The 16,597-nt window shown below is 45.1% G+C and overlaps 1 protein-coding gene across 5 annotated transcripts in view; it reads left to right on the forward strand.

Annotated features, from left to right (window-relative positions):
- PRAG1 (PEAK1 related, kinase-activating pseudokinase 1) overlaps positions 1-16,597 on the forward strand; it is a 148,495-nt gene that overhangs the window by 100,162 nt on the left and 31,736 nt on the right. For all 5 annotated transcript variants that reach the window (XM_069237334.1, XM_069237317.1, XM_069237308.1 and 2 more), the window contains one exon: positions 16,244-16,404. In XM_069237334.1, the coding sequence (XP_069093435.1) occupies positions 16,244-16,404 (161 nt within the window). The remainder of the gene's footprint in view (positions 1-16,243; positions 16,405-16,597) is intronic.

Consider the following 16,597-nt stretch of genomic DNA (forward strand, 5'->3'; position numbering starts at 1 on the left):
CCAGCAGTTCTAGACCTGCCAAACAGACAAGCGCAGTTAAGTTTCTCCAGCCTAGCTGTATTGCACTGCCGGGTTGAAGAAACAACACAGGCAACCTGTGCCTGAGCAAGCGGTAAACCAGCCCGCTCAGACCAATCCCAACACTGCTCTCATGCTTGGTAATAGCATGAGTGCAGCATGGGGAGTGTCTGATGCTGTCCCATGGACTGCAGGGACCAGGAGGCACCAAGCAGTTTAAAAAAAATAATAATTATGTTTGTTATTATTAATAAATCCTCCATGCGTGCTCACTCCCACAACCCCTCCACCTGCCCAACCACTTTTAATTTGTAAGAGAGAGAATGGATGGGAAGAGAGAGATAGCACGAGGAGAGGCTGGTTGGTGCATTTTTGCCAGGGCGGTTTGGTTCGTAAATCCGCCCATGGTGTCTCTGCTTTTAATCTGTCACAATCGCCTGGGGTGACACTCTTCCTCCTGGAGGAGCCTGACATGACCATTCCCAGTGACCGCAATCAGTGATCTAGGATTGCCCTCTTCTCAGTATCAAAGGACAGAACTTTAGTAGTGTCTTTTCCTCATTTGCTTCTGTTTTATGGAAAAGGACCCAACTGCATCCACCTCGTCTGTCATCTGCGAGGTGATTGAGCTGAAAAGTATTAGTAAATACTGCTCCGCAATTGCTTGGGGTGGGACCAGAAAGAGGACTTTGTTGTGCCTGAAAGGCAGTGCTCTTAGAAAGTACTAGAGAAACTACACCTCAGATCTAGAACCGTTAGGGCCACTAAAGCCATTGACCTCCCTACTCGTCAGCGACATTAAAGACAGAACCGTGCCGAAAAGAACAGCAAACGATTAAGCAGCTGAGAGCCAGAGGTCCCGTTCAGCAGACTCAGAGGTTGGCGCATGGGGTATAGTTGAGTCAGCATGATGCACAAGGGGATCTGATCACATGGGGTACAGCCTTTCTTATTGCCATATTGGTCAAAGGGTTCCTAGGTCCAGCGGTGACGGCCAGTTAAAGTGCATGCCTCTACTGGGGGGGGGGGGGGGGTAAAAATTAGGCAGGGAGGAGACAAAGACCTCGCATACTCACCGACTCATTGGTTGGGGTCAGCTAAAGTGAACAGAGGATCCATCTACTCCCACTCATCCGCCTCCACCAAGACGCCCTTGAAGTGGCTAGATCAATTTGGGGTTATATGGGTTTTCAATCAGGTCACTTCTGGCCATATTATTGGCACGGCTGCACAAGAATAAAAACTTGAGAATGGTGATGTCACAGTATGGTCACAAGAGCAAGAATATATTTAAGATTGCGGGACCTTGAACTCGACCTTCCCTGTTTGTAATTTTGCTTATGATATTATGTGATGATTTTAATTCTGTAGATAATATAATACACCCCTCCTAGCCCACCGAAATGATTGGGTAATTATGGCAGCCCCTACCTAGTCCTCCTGTTTTTGGGAATGAATAGGCAAACGATCTAGTGGTGTTCGCTCACCACTGTCAAACAAAATTTCTCTAAGATGCTTGCTTGGCCTGTTTTGAAAATTGAACACTTAAGCTTCATTTCATGTTGGACTTCGGGAGTAACTTTTTCTAAGCATTGGCATATAGCTTGGGGTGCCGGACCCTGGCAAAACTTGTCGCCGAGTCTTACTCAAAGCAATATCGGAGAACGGTAAATGCTCACGACCTCAGCAGTGTGTGCACAGATGGGGAAAAGGAATCCTTATAATGCATGGTTTGGGAATTAACGTGGGCAGATATCTGCCTGGCATGTGGTGCCAAAGAGCCATGGTTTACTGTTCGACCTCGAAACAAGATAGTTTACCAAAGCCTACCCAGGCACTAGGTGACAAAAGCCATTATTTCAAACTTCTATGTAGGCGAACACCTCCGTTCACGGTTTGTGTACAGCTTATGTTGGGAAGCGATTGTGTTCCAGATCAAGGAAAACACCGCAGACCACGACACTTTTAAATAGTACATGAAATTGCGGCAGGACTCTCAGGGAAAGAAGCAGTTGCCAACATCTTGGCTGATACCAGGAGTGGTGGCGTCCACTGTAAGGCATATTAGATGGTACTTAATTTGTGTGGTGGTTGCCGGAGGTGGGCAGCTGCACTCATTTTTGGAGACCGGGACATATTTTTCATCATCAGATTTTGATCCTCACTGGCAGAAAAACATAAAATGGGGGGACAAAAGGGAAGTCAAAGATGGGAAAATTGCGACAAATGGAGAAATAATGGATGAAAAAGATCCTGCAAAGAAAAGAAGTGTAGGAGAGTTTCTGAAAGGATCATGACTTGGATTCAGGAGCGGGCAGGCTTAGGATTTGGCAGCCCTCTCGTTCTGACGTGCCAGCGGCAGGCTTCTAAGAAAAACGTTTTGCCCCTGTGCTTAGTATTATAATTGCAAATTATACCAGATTGCATTGAAAAATCCCATTTTGGGCATGATATTCAAATAAAATGCTTCTCGTATTTTTGTCACATTAACTTGTTGATCAGTTCAAAAGTCTCTTTGACTCCTCTGAAGAATCATTTTATGAAAGCTATGTGAAAGTACAGTAAATAAACAGAAGAATGACTGATAGTTGTCCCCCACATATTGAATATATTGAACAGCACTGCTGAACACATTCTGTGACCTCCATTGATGGCCCTATCCAGTCTTTAAAAAAATGTTATTGAAATGAGTCTAAAGTATGTTCATTGTCCTGGCCATTCAGGGTCGTGCTACCAAGGCAGGATACCCGGCCTCCTCTTTGGGACTTGGACTCTGAACAGAGATTGCAGCTATTTCCAGCGGTAATATTCATTCTGCTGCCTTTTTCTGGAAGTTGTCAGCACCCGCTTGTCCATACACTTTACAAAACATTCCTGACATGATCGGCTCTCCGGAACGATGGCCGGGTGACACTTCTTGTCATCAGCCTGAGAGTGAAGAGAGACCGGATGAGCGAGATCAGTGCCTTCAAAGTAAGCCCTGTTGGCCAGGTGTGAAGAGTGAGGGAGCTGGAGCTTAGTGTCTCAACCCAATTGCTGTACAATAGCCCCTCTACCCCTACGGGGTGGTGGGCGCAGTTATTGTTTATTGACTTATTGTTCTGAGTTGCTTTTCATGAAAACATTGTTAGCCTTTGTCACTCCATATTTTGATTTTTTGTTCTACCTGTTTCTTGTGGAATACGTAAACTTCAGTTATATTCTGGTTGCCTTCACATACCTCACATTTTTCTTAATTTGAATCCGATACAAAATACAAAAAAATAAAGTAGCTCATAAGTCATTAAGATGTAATAATTGGTGGTTCACATGAGGATGATGAAATATGGCTAAGCTAAAGTAAAGAAAAACTTAGGCTGTATATGTGTCAAATTCTCAGTGTATTGTGAGAAACTCACCGCACAAGTAGCTTGAGATTCCGTATGCAATTCTTATATTGTAGCAGAGTTTACATTTAACCCCTTATCTGGTGGGCCTTGTCCAACCCCCCCCCCCCCCCCCCAATCCTCCCATGCTGCGCCCTTTTTTGGCAATTTGGGCTAGTTCGCACATAGGCCTCCTTCCAGTTAGTGACAGGAATGGGTGTGAAACCAATGGTGGATCCCGGACAGCTAAACACTTCGGAAAGTAGACAAAATTCTGAATTTAGCAAGGGGTCATTTGTGTAGAACCTTCAAGGTTTCCTACAGAAAATAACAGCTGAAATAAAAAAAAATTGTAATTGAGTTGAATGGTGCTCACAGCAGTGTTAAAACAGACTTCTTGATTGTGAGGAGTGTTTCGTTGCTGCTCCTGATGTAGTATTTTTTTTTTAAAAGGTGGAATACCTTTCCAATTACAAATTGCCTTATTGCTGCTGTAAACTGTTCTATAGAGTAACCTTATAGCAGGCAGGAATGCAGCAATAAGGAAATGTGTAAGTTCGATGGCATCTGTCGCTGTAGATACGCATGTTCTGCAATAGCTCGCCATCTGGTGTTGGGCCGGAGTGTTACAAGTTGTTTTTCTTCGAAGAAGTCTTTCGAGTCACGGGACCGAGTGACTCCTCCTTTTGTCTCCATTGCGCATGGGCGTCGACTCCATCTTCGATTGTTTTTTTTTCCGCCATCGGGTTCGGACGTGTTCCTGTCGCTCCGAGTTTCGGAACGAAAAATTAGCTAATTTCGGAAGATTTTCGTCGGTATTGTTGCGTTCGGGATCGGCGTACTTACATTCAACACCACATCGAAGATCGAAGAGCTCCGGTGCCCTTCGGGGTAGTTTTTCCATCCTCCGTCGGGGCCTGGTCGGCCCGACCGCGTGCTGAAGAACGCCGATGGAACGGACCCCGTTTCGTTTCTGCCCCAAATGCCACAATAAATACCCCTACACAGACCAACACTTGGTCTGCAACCTGTGCCTGTCACCTGAGCACAGCGAAGACACCTGCGAGGCCTGTCGTGCGTTCCGGTCCCGAAAAACACTCCGAGACCGTCGAGCCAGAAGACTTCAGATGGCGTCCGCACCGACAGCCCAACGGGAGTTCGAGGAACAGGAAGAGGAAGGTACCTTCTCAATCCAAGACTCAGACTCCGAAGGATTCGACGATACACAAACCGTGAGTAAGACGTCGAAAACCACACAAAGAAACATTTACAAGGCCCAGGGGACGCCACTGCCACCAGGCCATGGCTCGACCCATAAATTCGGTGACCGACCGTCGGCACCGAAAAAGGCCCAAACAGTGCCGAGATCGTCCGACTCCGGTCGAGACACCGGCACGCAGCCTTCTCGGGACCGAGAAAGTGCTGCAGACAAGCCTCGACACCGAGATGCCGGTGTGGACACGGCTCGACGCCGAGACAGCGGCACCGAAACAGATCGACGCCGAGAGGTTTCAGCCCCGAAAAGGAAAAAAGTCACCTCGGAGCCGAAAAAACACGCAGACAAAGTTTCGATGCCGAAACAAACTGCAAGCGACCCAGCTTCAGGCTCTTATACAGAAGAGCACTCGCTAACCTCCCAAATGCAGAAGCATAGGTTTGAGGAAGAGCTACAAGCAACTGATGTGGACCATACGCAAAAGCGTATCTTCATTCAGCAGGGGACAGGAAAAATAAGCACCCTTCCCCCCATTAGGAGAAAGAGGAGGTTGGAGTTCCAGACGGAACAAACACCACAACCAAAAGTGGTGAAAAGAGTTACACCACCACCCTCTCCTCCGCCCGTGATTGACGTTTCACCAGCACAAACTCCATCACACTCCCCAGCTCACACCACCATGAGCCAGGGTGACCAAGATCAGGACGCATGGGACCTATACGACGCCCCAGTGTCAGATAACAGCCCGGAGGCATACCCTACAAAGCCATCTCCACCAGAAGACAGCACCGCGTACTCTCAGGTGGTGGCTAGAGCAGCACAATATCACAATGTAAGCCTCCACTCAGAACAGGTCGAGGATGATTTCTTGTTCAACACACTCTCCTCCACCCACAGCTCATACCAAAGCCTGCCTATGCTCCCTGGTATGCTCCGGCACGCAAAAGACATATTTAAGGAACCGGTCAAAAGTAGGGCAATCACACCAAGGGTGGAAAAAAAGTATAAGCCGCCTCCTACGGACCCGGTTTTCATCACTACACAGCTGCCACCAGACTCTGTTGTTGTAGGAGCAGCTAGGAAAAGGGCCAACTCCCACACATCTGGAGATGCACCACCCCCAGATAAAGAAAGCCGCAAGTTCGATGCAGCTGGCAAGAGAGTCGCAGCACAAGCTGCAAACCAGTGGCGCATCGCGAACTCCCAGGCACTACTTGCGCGCTATGACAGAGCCCACTGGGACGAGATGCAACATCTCATTGAACATCTGCCCAAGGACTTACAAAATAGGGCAAAGCAAGTGGTCGAGGAAGGACAGACCATTTCCAACAACCAGATCCGCTCCTCCATGGACGCTGCAGATACAGCTGCACGGACAATTAATACATCTGTAACTATCAGAAGGCATTCATGGCTCCGAACGTCTGGATTTAAACCAGAGATTCAACAAGCAGTTCTCAATATGCCTTTTAATGAAAAAGAACTGTTCGGTCCAGAAGTGGACACAGCGATTGAGAAACTCAAAAAAGATACGGACACTGCCAAAGCCATGGGCGCACTCTACTCCCCGCAGAGCAGAGGGAATTACAGCACATTCCGTAAAACGCCCTTTCGAGGGGGGTTTCGAGGTCAAAGCACACAAGCCAGCACCTCACAAGCCACACCGTCCAGTTACCAGGGACAGTATAGAGGAGGTTTTCGGGGACAATATAGAGGAGGGCAATTCCCTAGAAATAGAGGAAGATTTCAAAGCCCCAAAGCCCCTACTACTAAACAGTGACTCACAGGTCACTCACCCCCTCCACACAACACCAGTGGGGGGAAGAATAGGTCATTATTACAAAGCATGGGAGGAAATCACTACAGACACTTGGGTTCTAGCAATTATCCAACATGGTTATTGCATAGAATTTCTACAATTCCCTCCAAACATACCACCAAAAGCACAAAATTTAACAACACACCATTCCAATCTCCTGGAGATAGAAGTGCAGGCTCTATTGCAAAAGAATGCAATCGAATTAGTGCCGAACACACAAATAAACACAGGAGTTTACTCACTGTACTTTCTGATACCAAAGAAGGACAAAACACTGAGACCAATCCTAGACCTCAGAGTAGTGAACACTTTCATCAAATCAGACCACTTCCACATGGTCACACTACAAGAAGTATTGCCATTGCTAAAACTGCACGACTACATGGCAACTTTAGACCTCAAGGATGCTTATTTCCATATACCAATACACCCATCGCACAGGAAATACCTAAGGTTTGTATTCAAAGGAATACATTACCAATTCAAGGTACTGCCTTTCGGATTAACAACCGCACCAAGAGTCTTTACCAAATGTCTAGCGGTAGTCGCAGCACACATAAGAAGGCAGCAGATACATGTGTTCCCATATCTAGACGACTGGCTAATCAAGGCCCATTCGTTAATAGAGTGCTCAAATCACACAAATCATATCATACAAACCCTCTTCAAACTAGGGTTCACCGTCAATTTCACAAAATCCAAAATTCTGCCACGCAAGGTACAACAATACCTGGGAGCCATAATAGACACATCAAAAGGAGTAGCCACTCCAAGTCCACAAAGAATTCAAAATTTCAACACCATCATACAACGCATGTATCCAACACAAAAGATACAAGCAAAGATGGTATTACAACTCCTAGGCATGATGTCATCATGCATAGCCATTGTCCCAAACGCAAGACTGCACATGAGGCCCTTACAACAATGCCTAGCATCTCAGTGGTCTCAAGCACAGGGTCACCTTCTAGATCTGGTGTTAATAGACCGCCAAACTTACCTCTCGCTTCTGTGGTGGAACAACATAAATTTAAACAAGGGGCGGCCTTTCCAAGACCCAGTGCCACAATACGTAATAACAACAGATGCTTCCATGACAGGGTGGGGAGCACACCTCGATCAACACAGCATACAAGGACAATGGAACGTACATCAAACAAAACTGCATATCAATCACCTAGAACTTCTAGCAGTTTTTCAAGCACTAAAAGCTTTCCAACCAATAATAGTTCACAAATACATTCTCGTCAAAACAGACAACATGACAACAATGTATTATCTAAACAAGCAGGGGGGGACGCACTCCACGCAGTTAAGCCTGCTAGCACAAAAAATTTGGCATTGGGCAATTCACAACCAAATTCGCCTAATTGCACAGTTTATACCAGGGATACAAAATCAACTCGCAGACAATCTCTCTCGAGATCACCAACAGGTCCACGAATGGGAAATTCACCCCCAAATTCTGAACACTTATTTCAAACTCTGGGGAACACCTCAGATAGACTTGTTTGCGACAAGGGAGAACGCAAAATGCCAAAACTTCGCATCCAGATACCCACACAAACAATCCCAAGGCAATGCCCTATGGATGAACTGGTCAGGGATATTTGCTTACGCTTTTCCTCCTCTCCCTCTCCTTCCTTACCTGGTAAACAAACTCAGTCAAAGCAAACTCAAACTCATATTGATAGCACCAACTTGGGCGAGGCAACCCTGGTACACAACGCTGCTAGACCTATCAGTGGTACCCTGCATCAAATTGCCCAACAGGCCAGATCTGTTGACACAGCACAACCAAAAGATCAGACACCCAGATCCAGCATCGCTGAATCTAGCAATCTGGCTCCTGAAATCCTAGAATTCGGGCACTTACAACTTACCCAAGAATGTATGGAAGTCATAAAACAAGCAAGAAGGCCATCCACCAGGCACTGCTATGCAAGTAAATGGAAGAGGTTTGTTTGCTACTGCCATATTAATCAAATACAACCATTACACACAACTCCAGAACATGTAGTGGGTTACTTGCTTCACTTACAAAAATCTAACCTAGCTTTCTCTTCCGTTAAGATTCACCTTGCAGCAATATCTGCATACCTGCAAACTACCTATTCAACTTCCCTATATAAAATACCAGTCATTAAAGCATTCATGGAGGGCCTTAGGAGAATTATACCACCAAGAACACTACCTGTTCCTTCATGGAACCTAAATGTTGTCCTAACTAGACTTATGGGTCCACCTTTTGAACCCATGCACTCCTGCGACATACAGTTCCTAACCTGGAAGGTGGCATTTCTCATCGCCATTACTTCCCTAAGAAGAGTAAGCGAGATTCAGGCGTTTACTATACAGGAACCTTTTATACAACTACACAAAAATAAAGTCGTCCTAAGGACCAATCCTAAATTTTTGCCAAAGGTTATTTCACCGTTCCATCTAAATCAAACAGTGGAACTTCCAGTGTTCTTTCCACAGCCAGATACCGTAGCTGAAAGGGCACTACATACATTAGATGTCAAAAGAGCATTAATGTATTACATTGACAGAACAAAAAACATCAGAAAGACTAAACAACTCTTTATTGCATTTCAAAAACCTCACGCAGGAAACCCAATTTCAAAACAAGGTATAGCCAGATGGATAGTTAAATGCATCCAAATCTGCTACCTTAAAGCTAAACGACAGCTGCCCATTACACCAAGGGCACACTCAACCAGAAAGAAAGGTGCTACCATGGCCTTTCTAGGAAACATCCCAATGCAAGAAATATGTAAGGCAGCCACATGGTCTACGCCTCACACATTCACCAAGCACTACTGTGTAGACGTGTTATCCGCACAACAAGCCACAGTAGGTCAAGCCGTATTAAGGACATTATTTCAGACTACTTCCACTCCTACAGGCTGATCCACCGCTTTTTGGGAAATAACTGCTTACTAGTCTATGCAGAACATGCGTATCTACAGCGACAGATGCCATCGAACTGAAAATGTCACTTACCCAGTGTACATCTGTTCGTGGCATCAGTCGCAGTAGATTCGCATGTGCCCACCCGCCTCCCCGGGAGCCTGTAGCAGTTTGTAAGTTACCTTCAATTATTTATATATGTATCATCTCAACCTTAAATAGGTGCATACTTAGTCACTCCATTGCATGGGCACTATTACTACAATTCGACTCCTACCTCACCCTCTGCGGGGAAAAACAATCGAAGATGGAGTCGACGCCCATGCGCAATGGAGACAAAAAGAGGAGTCACTCGGTCCCGTGACTCGAAAGACTTCTTCGAAGAAAAACAACTTGTAACACTCCGGCCCAACACCAGATGGCGAGCTATTGCAGAACATGCGAATCTACTGCGACTGATGCCACGAACAGATGTAAACTGGGTAAGTGACATTTTCATTTAATTTCAGTCTGCATATAACTTCTCACATTTCAATGAGGCTGTTATACACAGTGTTCCTATGTCAACAGAAGAAAATGGTGAAGATATTTCATACCATGTTTCCTTGACCCTTCCTCTTAAACTCTCCCCATCCAGAGGATCGGACCCTCCTAATGGGAGGTTCCCACCTTCCCTCTCTCGTACCAGGAGCGCTTGTGCAGGGGGCAGGCTGTCCTCAGTATACCTACCTCAGGGACCCCCTACACCCAAGTTCTTCGTCCCTCAAAGGGCTTGTGCTAGTTTGCTCCAATTGTTCTAAAAAAAAAAAATAGACTGTCTCTTTCCCTTAATTTGACCACCAAACACTGAGCCTTTCACTTTATTTCGTACTGTAGCACCTTGTTTTACCAGCTATGTTTGATAACCATATGTGTTGAATGTTAATAACAACGAAAATACATGTACAATCATGCATAGTGTGGCGTCTGAATTGAAGTTACTCTTATATGTAAATCTATGGCCCGGTATCGCGAAGACCTCCCCAAGTGACACCAGTCCAAACCTACCACAACATACACAGCCCACCCCACCTTGGATAGACAAACTATTTTTCACTCATCTTTTGAGTTAGGGGTTAGGAACTCCTGGGTGTTTTGTATTAAAACATAAAATTGCAGTTAAAAACCCACATTTCCCTTGCAGTAACCCTTTATATTTACAGCTTTATTTACATGCGTTGGTGACTAGCCTTAAAAGAGACGCTAATACATCAGCTTTCCTAACCTATATCTGAAATTTGTTCCTGTGCATCTACATTTTTAGGCCTTCAAGTGAGATCATGACTGGTCCCAGTGGTGTCTCTTGCTCCAGAACCTCCCTTTCTCATCTAGTGGACGTGGTGTTGGCCCCTCCTTAGCGGAGGACCCCACTCACCTACATCCCCTCCCAGGGTACACCTGTGCAGGGGGCCCGCCTGCCTGCTAGGATACCTACCTCTGGCACCCCCTACACCCATCATTTCCTCCCCCAACCCTAAAGGCCAGTGCTACCTATGTGCCCATTGTGCCTGCTCTGCTCTGAGGTTGACCAGAAGGACCAGATGCCAGCGATCACCCCCAACCCGGCATTCCTTTGCACCCCGTATTCGACTCCCTGGCAGCACCCCTTGGAGGGCCAAGTGACACCCCTGTTATGTGTATCTAAGGGAAAAGGTATGCTTTATATGGACCCAAAACTGTCCCATCAATCATGACCTCACACTGCAAGGCTACATACAATCACAATAAAATATGGCATAGCATTGTGCTAAAAGAGAAAAGACTAAACAATCTACCAAGGTCAAAACAACCTCCTCTAGGAACATCACAGAAATCGATCTTCCGGTTGCTTCTGGGATGATGGGTGGGTAAAGGAAAAATCTCTCATTGCATGGGGAGAGCGGGCAGCGTCTGCACGAGGGGGAGAGCGGGCAGCGTCTGCACGAGGAGGCGAGCGGGAAACAGTGACCTGCTCGTGCTTTCTCAGCCCCTTTTATGGGCAGGGCATGCCGCACATTCAAGGCCTGCGACCTGGAAGCAATCTAGGTGCTTCTGGGGCCATGACCTCACCATCCCCTAATTGCCACCCATTTTACTGTGGAGTGGCAGTGCATTGCGCTGCCAACACCCAGCTCTCAGGCTGGCGAGAACCTCCATCTTTGACGCCTCATCAGAAGTGGTAAGCGCTATATGAACACATTTACAATTTACAATCTGTGAGGCTCCCCCGAGTTGGGGGAGCCTTTGCCATTCATTACTGCATCCTATGAAATCACCTAATGAGTCTCCAGCTCATCTATAAGTGTATGAAAAAGTACTACCTGAAGGAACCACTGTCCTTTTCATTGATCAAGTCTTTCTTGACCACAACAAAAATAAATTACCCATTTGGTAGGAATTTGAGGATAAATCAACCGAAGTAAACTGTTACACTACCAACGCTAAGGGAACTGTGTTGGTTTGACCTTTAAATTGATGTGGACAGTTGCCTGAATTCACACCCTTTTTAACTCCAACAAACCAACAAGATAGTCAAACTGATGCATAGTTAATAATATGTATACTCTTGGCTTGAACACTGTAATCCATTCATTCTATGCATCTGTCTTCTATATCATTGTTTTCTTGCCATAAAGCTTTGGGTGACCAATTTAATTTAATGGCAACACACTTTGCAATAACAGTTGTTTCCTCATGGCATAATATCATATCATATTGACATAGTTACTCATCCAACTTAGTTCATACATCATCCGTTGTCAGACTTTGGTAACTGGGAGAGAAAACAATATCTTGGAAACATAGTATTCATATACACTTGCAGACACTCAAGTCCCAGTAATGTAGAACTGCGTTCGCTCTTGAGACGTGATCGGTACTCCATAAATATAGATGATGCTAAACTATCACCCAGGATAATTCTTAATTTTTGCCCTGGCTCGTTCGGGCCCCGATAATTGCTATTAAATGGTGCTTATGATTTTTAGTCAACCCTCGCTTTGATTAGTGCATGTTAGAGCTCGCTGGGGTTTTTCCCGTCATGAGAATCTCTAATTTTCTCTTCAGAAAATGCATTACAATCTGTGCAGCAGTAACGCCATCTAAGAAGGCGTGACCTCTCTCATCTCTCTAAACAGTGAAGGACAGAACTCATGTTCTTGATCAAAATGTGCAAGTACAATCACTTTTCTTTGGTCTGGCGATAGCCAAGACCTTTCGATTTTATTAATGTTATGTATGTAATATACTTATAGGTGATTTCAGCCAGACGTTCTTCTCCATTTGTCTCTTGCTGTGTCGTTCACATTTTAATTCCACCCAGTACAAAATGAAGCAGTGGGTCAGCTAACTTCACTGTGAATGAGCATTCTGTGCTTTCACAAGTAGCACATCTACAAACAAAGTAGTTCTCTTCACTGCCAGCGACTACTATGGCAGAGTGTGTTTTTGGAGGAAATAATATTTTTGCTTTTAGCCAATGTTTTCTTTTTCTTATCCTGGTGAGGGCCCAGCAGCTCCCTATCCATAAACTTCTACGAAAACCATAACAACACAAGCACTGACAAAGCCAAAATGCCAACTCAGGAACAGTTTTGCCAGTGCTTGTTTTACATCTTGGTGGCACTATCTCGCATAACACATACACTTATATCAGAAAACTTGTTCATAACATTTTGCTAGCTGATCAACTCTGCCAAACTTATGTTTGTTGTAGTGATATTGGTGTCTGATAAAATAAGTGTTTGCTTCTCTCCGTTATGGGCACTTTTAAAGAGGGTTAGTCCTGCTGCGGTTCCATAACATAGTTTTTATGAGCAAATGTTAAAAATATTTCTCTGAATCGAGACAAACTCTGATTTTGAGTTACCTCCCATTCTGTTGAATCATCTTTGTAAGTGAACCGCTTCTGGGAAGTCTGTGAGCAGACGAATTACCAGTGTGTTCGATCCACACAAGTCATCAGGGAGCTTCAAATGCTATGCTATGCTAACAGGTAGAGAAAAGCTAATTTGGAGAAAGACCAATTTGGATTGAGATCTAATGACTTTATACTACATCAAAGGGTCTTTGAAAAAACATTTTCTGTAGCTTAGAAGCCCCCCTGTAATAACATTACCAGAACCTTATTGTCTTGTCGACAGACCCCATTGTATGAACAAGTCTTTAGTTGCTCACCCTAGCTAGCAGTAGTCACTTTCACCTTAAAAAATTTTACTCACAACAGTAGTCCTTTTTCTTAGACTTACTTCAAAACAAAATTCAGAATATTATGCCACCAGCTATTATGAACATATTCCTGGTTCTGTCAACATACAACTTGCCTGAGTTCCCTTAGGTTTTGGATCCATTAATTCATTTGTGATACAGAGACCAAGTGGATAAGGGGATTCGCATTTTCTCCTCATGTAGCAGTACTTTGCATGACCTGGGGACTGCCCTGTTTTACTTGTGTTAGTGGTCTTGTGCTTGCTCCTCAATTCGAGCTCAATTCACCTTAATGAAACAAAGAACTTCTGAGAAGATTCCACTCTTGGTTTGTATACACTCAAACTGAGAAGCACTAGTTTGCAGCTTATCAAGGGGGCGGTATCATGGAAATTTGTTTGGGACAGCAAGGAAATATCAGCATGTTATTCTTGGCCATCATTAATACATTAAATCTAATTGCACTTATTCAGGAAAAAATCAAAAGTCAAACATCCAGCCTGATGAGGCCATAATCGCCTTACATTAAGAAAAAAAATCAGTGCCTTATAAAAAAAAAAAAGAGAGAGAAATGAATTAGCCGCCATAACCGAGACGTGTGTATCTCTCTGATTTGTTCACTCCTCAGCACATTGATAAACCATTTGTTATGACAGAACATCTTTCTTTGAAAAAATCCCGGGTCTTTGCTTTTTGAATGAGTTATCCATGCTCTTTGTTGTTGTTGAGATTACGAATTTAAATGTGGCAAGCCCAAGCAATAACCTCTCAGTACTTTAGCCAGAATACTGTTGACTTAATTATAGGAAAAATAAAAAATTGAAGGGAGAACATTGTGCCTTCCTCTGTACTACCTCAACTTTCTTCTCCAAACCGGTTACTGTTTCTCTGCTTTTCAGACTATTGGGTTTGAAAAGATTGCCTATATCCTAGGTAAAAATCACTTTACAAAAATAGGCAACCCAGTAACCCCTCGGGAGCTAGGGTATCAACATCATATAAGGTATAGGACCGGGATACCCCCCAGTCTGGTCCGTGACCCACCCCAACCCAGGTAAGGCACTGCCAAATCCCACAGTGATTCATCGGAGAGTCATATTTATTACAGGAAAGTGAAGCACACCAGTGAGCTTAACATCTTAACATCGTGAAGAGTCAAACACACATGAGAAAATATCGCACAATAAGCAATACAGTACATTTTGTCAAAAGTCTTAACCGTAACAGAATCAAGACAGGCCTAAGATCTAACAGCAAACAGAATATATAAGCGTACCCAGCAATGAACATTCCAACACCAGAGTCTTCTGCAATCCCACATATCATTGGACCAAACAGGTGGAACAACCTGCATCTGTGAGGGACAGTCCCCGCCTCACTGTACCCTTGTCCGCATTCCAGGGCACTGCCGCTCGAACACCAGGCTGCTTGAGGGGCTGTGATTAAATGACCAGGAGCTAAAGCCACATGCGCACCCTAGGTAAACCATGAGCCGTCACCCCAAAGCCAGTGTTTACATCCTCTGGTTGGCTCAAGATTGCTGCACTCTACCCTCGGTGCTGTTCTGGGGAGTCTGTATCGGATGGCCACTCTGCTGATTAGGAGTGAATTTGAGATTAGACTTTCTGGCCCACCACCCCCTCTGACTAGAAACGTACATGGAAGTAGGAATTGGGTGGGTGGGTAGAAAAACTCTGTCTTGTGCGCCTCCGCCGATGTAATGCTCCATTTGAAAAGGCAGAGGCCAGGGGCAGATGACAATATATACCCCTGGCCATCGCGGTTGGCAGAAGTGACACGCACAATACGCAACTCCGCATTTTCAGTCGCCCTAACCGCATTTTGTGATGTGAGGGGACAGGAAGTTATGGTTATGGCTGGCACGTTGAGGGAGCGGTGGGGGACCCGGCCCATGGTGGTCCTGGGTCCAAAGCCATAGGCGTTGCACTCAAGGGGATCACTCATAAAGTTATATAGGTATCAGTTGTAGAAGTTGGTATCCAAAAGAGTTAATCTGAAGACAACTCAAATTGACTGGTCAATTGTATGACTAATTTAAGTCAAAAGTACAAACAGGCATACACAGATTAGATAGTCAAAAGAAAAACTTGTATTGTTATCATTCAAATCAAAATCACAGTTGTAGGGTTCATAAACATACACTACCCAAAACCTTTGAACAGCATAGACCAATGTATGTAAAGTCCCCGCTGTTTAACAATGGAATCAGTCCTATGTACATATCACATGATCCATCAATTACTGTGTGAGAAGTGGAACAGACGTCAGCTTTTCTTTCTTGTGTGTCACATGTACGCGAGACCATCCTCGGGTCCATGGCTTTATCTCGCATTTCTAGAGTACCACGAAAGGCGTAAGGAATAAACTTTTATGTGACAACTGGGACTAATCTATGGTTTGATGAAGCTAAGAGATTAAGCCTGCCAATACCAGCTATGTTTCTTTTATTGTTGTGGGTAACCCTGAAGCTCCTGTAATAGTCATGGTCCTGAGGATGGTCCCATGCACCGAAACGCTGACATCCGCGCCCCTTCTCACGCAGTAATTCATGGCTGTGTTGTTGCTGACCGCTGAATAACGGTGTCAAAACATGTCCAGGCTGCGTGCGTTCATGGAAGTGTGCTCTGCCTTGACAACGCCTTGTTAAAGATGTTCTGTGTCCCACAGGCATGCCGTGAAGACGAGCAAGGGGAGTTGTGAGCTGGAGAGGCAAGGTGCCGGCTCAGCGGGTAGCCTCACGCCCCCCTCCCTGGCCTTCGGGGGCAGCAGCTTCATCACGAGCTCCACTGACAGCCTCAGCTCCGACACCAGGACCTGCAGCGATGGGGGTAAGTACACTCCTTTCCCTTATCTCTCCCAGCATGTGAATGGTGTTTGTGTATCTTTCTCAGTCTTTCTAAAACGGTTCAGCATTTAAGTTTGAGTTTCAGTAGCCTACGGGGAGAAACCATTTTAACCCGCTTAGGGGCGTGGCAGGACAATACTGGAACATCAACAAAGGACAGTTTTGCAAGTTCTTAC

Source organism: Pleurodeles waltl, chromosome 1_2, assembly GCF_031143425.1.
Source record: "Pleurodeles waltl isolate 20211129_DDA chromosome 1_2, aPleWal1.hap1.20221129, whole genome shotgun sequence".
In the NCBI taxonomy this organism is placed as follows: domain Eukaryota; kingdom Metazoa; phylum Chordata; class Amphibia; order Caudata; family Salamandridae; genus Pleurodeles; species Pleurodeles waltl.